Here is a 3,100-nt window from a genome sequence, read left to right as displayed (position 1 = left end):
AATGTTTTTGTTTATGACATCTGCAAAGAAAGCCTCTCTTGCATGTTTTAGTGTTGTGTGATAGTTACGTAGTCTTTCCTTGTAGATGTCATAATAAGCGTGCAGTTGACCTTTACGCCATTTCCRTTCGGCCCTGYGGCAGAGTTGGGTAGGGCCGTTCGGCCCTACTATAGTGGTATAATAACTCTTGTGTTGGGTTATGAGTTTCAACCCAATTTTGGGTCAATTTAACCAATTTTAACCAACAAGTCAATTTAACCCAACCTTTGGTTAGTTGCCATGACCCAATGTGCTGGGTCAAACCATCAACCCCAGAGTTGGGTTGGTCCATATTTGACCCTGCACTGGGTTACAAATTAGGTTATTTTTAACCCAGCAGTTTTTACTGTGGGAAGCATTCCCTTGTTGCTCAAAGCTTGAAATCAAGCTTATAACTAATATAAAAGTTTTCTTACAGATTCTGAAAATCCGACTGGATTGTATTTCCTTCTGTTTGAAATATATTTAATCTCCCACTTTAAGAATAACTATGAAAGTAAGTAGAACTTTATAGAGTACTTGTCGAGACATAAAATCACAAAAGGTCTTCAAAATCCAACAATTCATGACAAAATGATGAGTAAAATAAATAAAAGCAGATTTCATAAAGATATGATTTTAACTGGCTTTTAAGAGACCGAGTCCACCGATCTCAGTTTCAAAGGAAGAGTAAGAGGGACTATCTCACAAAAGGTTCTGTGTCCTTTGTTTTTTTTGCTGCAAAGATAACAATTTCAGTTTTGTCTTCATTTAATTAAAGAAAATTGTCCGCCATCTAATTTTAAGAGTATAACAGAGTGTTAGCACATTAAAAAACTGGATTTTAGATTTTTCACATTGATTATATGAGGTGTATAATTTCATTCAGAAAGCAGTTTATGCGGTTGCCAGTTTTATTAACAGTTAGCATATTTTGTGTTATTTTCTTTTGCTTTTTTCTTACAGGATTTTTAGAAGAGGCAACATTGCAGCTGTCTTTGTGCTGGGAGCTACTTTTATGGTCATTTACTTCTGTCAGAATAGCGCTAACCTTACAAACTACAATTTYTCCAGCCGCCCACTGACTGATGTCTTTAATAATAAGAGTCCATCAGAAACTGTCATCAAATTACACACACATGAATTTTTAGTTCCAAAGTGTGAAGCAAACATGTCGGTAGCTGACATGAAAGACTTCAGCTCTCTTCCTGATGCCATCAAAAATTTCTTGTACTACCGCCACTGCCGTACATTTCCCCTGCTGYTGGACCTGCCAGGCAAGTGTGAAAGAGACAACAGTTCCCATGAAGTCTTCCTTCTGCTTGTCATCAAAAGCTCTCCTTTGAATTACGACCGTCGGGAAGTGCTACGTAAAACCTGGGCCAAAGAGAGGCTCCACAACGGTGTGTGGATTCGACGGATATTCATCTTAGGAACATCGGTTTCTGGTTATGAGAAGAAAAAGCTAAACAAATTACTGAAAGCGGAACAAGAGGACTTCAATGACATCCTCCAGTGGGATTTTAATGACACGTTTCACAACCTCACACTGAAACAAATGCTCTTTTATGGGTGGATGGAGAGAAACTGTCCAAATGCTCGCTTCCTGCTTAACGGCGACGACGATGTGTTTGCCCACACTGACAACATGATGGAATATCTCCGAAACTTCCCTGACAATGATGGAAGCAAGCACCTTTTCACTGGCTACTTGTTTCTGGACGAAAAGGTCGTCAGGTGGACGGGAAGTAAATATTTCATTCCGGTCCAGATACAGGAGTCAAACACATATCTACCTTACTGTGGAGGAGGGGGATACCTTCTGTCCGGCTACACGGCTTTGGTGATATACAGGATGTCGCAGTCCATACCCATCCACCCCATCGATGATGCTTACATGGGGATGTGTCTGTCCAAAGCGGGACTTTCACCTTCTTCTCACATCGGTGTGAAAACATTGGGGTTGAATATGCCATATAAAGAAGCAGACAGTTTTGAACCTTGCTATTTGAGAGATCTTCTATTGGTACACAGATTTCTACCAGCTGATGTGTATCTGATGTGGAAAGAAGTTCATAATCCACATTTGAAATGTAACCTCTGAAAGAAAGACAGATAAGGAGTCCAGTCTGTTGGATACATGGACCGTAGCTTAATGATGCCAAAAAAAAAAAAAAAAAAGCTGGATGTGTTTTTTTTTTTTTTAGCATTTGGGCTCTTTTCAGAAGCTTGAAGGTTATTTGATCATTCAAAGGAGAATTTATTGAACTCAAATTTTAATTTATTGTATATGACTGTGTGTGGTTAAAGGTTTATAAGAAGAAAGTAAATGTCTGTTTTAATGACCCAAGCTAAAGAAAGAAGACAGAAGACCAGGGAAGGGAATGCTAGACATGACTTGTCTAAATATTTACATGTTTTTTCTTTTCTATTTAATAGTCATGTTCAAACATGAAAATATGACTGATTTTTACCGTCAGTCATATTGTGAAAGTGGTTCAAACTTTTGTTAAAATGTAGATAAATGTGAATAAGTTTGCACAAACGGACAGCGTGGCTAACCCTCAAGTGGTTTGTCGAAGGGTGTTACTTCATAATTACATTAGAAGTACAGGGTTCAGTGCCTCTAAGCTATAGGTTAGCTTGCTGCTGTATAGGGTTTGTTGTTATTTTAGGGACCTAAACAAGGTAATGAAGTAGGAAATGTCATTTTTAACTCTGTTTCACATGTTGGGCTTTGAAGTGCTCACCAATTGGAGGAATCAACCAGGTTTTACAAATGAGTCACCCAGAAATATTTTAATGCCAAAACTGGTTATACAATTTAGCAGAAACTTGATGGAAAAAGTCAAGAGAATATAAATTGTTTTATTAAGGATTAGTGGACTTTGTCAAAACCGGTTTAAAACAGGTCAGTTGGAGAGTGAGTTGAGTGTTTGTAGAACTCGTTTTTTGCAATACGGTGTAGACATTTTACAGGTAAAAAGGTGCTTACCTTGTTGCAGCAATTCTGTGGATCGAATTCAAATCCCATAAAAAATAATTGTAGTAAAACTCTGATTTATTAACTTATTGGAAAACA

The 3,100-nt window shown here is 37.8% G+C and overlaps 1 protein-coding gene across 1 annotated transcript in view; it reads left to right on the top strand.

Moving 5' to 3' along the window:
- The window catches only part of LOC103463431 (N-acetyllactosaminide beta-1,3-N-acetylglucosaminyltransferase 3-like), an 8,093-nt gene extending 5,459 nt beyond the window's left edge, over positions 1–2,634 (top strand). Inside the window, exon 2 of the mRNA XM_008406762.2 lies at positions 985–2,634. Within this exon, the coding sequence (XP_008404984.1) occupies positions 985–2,122 (1,138 nt within the window). The 3' untranslated portion in view covers positions 2,123–2,634. The remainder of the gene's footprint in view (positions 1–984) is intronic.
- The last annotated feature ends 466 nt before the right edge of the window (positions 2,635–3,100 follow it).

The sequence above is a fragment of the Poecilia reticulata genome, linkage group LG4, assembly GCF_000633615.1.
Source record: "Poecilia reticulata strain Guanapo linkage group LG4, Guppy_female_1.0+MT, whole genome shotgun sequence".
Classification (NCBI taxonomy): Eukaryota; Metazoa; Chordata; class Actinopteri; order Cyprinodontiformes; family Poeciliidae; genus Poecilia; species Poecilia reticulata.
The sequence above is the reverse complement of the archived record's forward strand: the minus strand, read 5'-3'. Positions and strand labels throughout refer to the sequence as shown.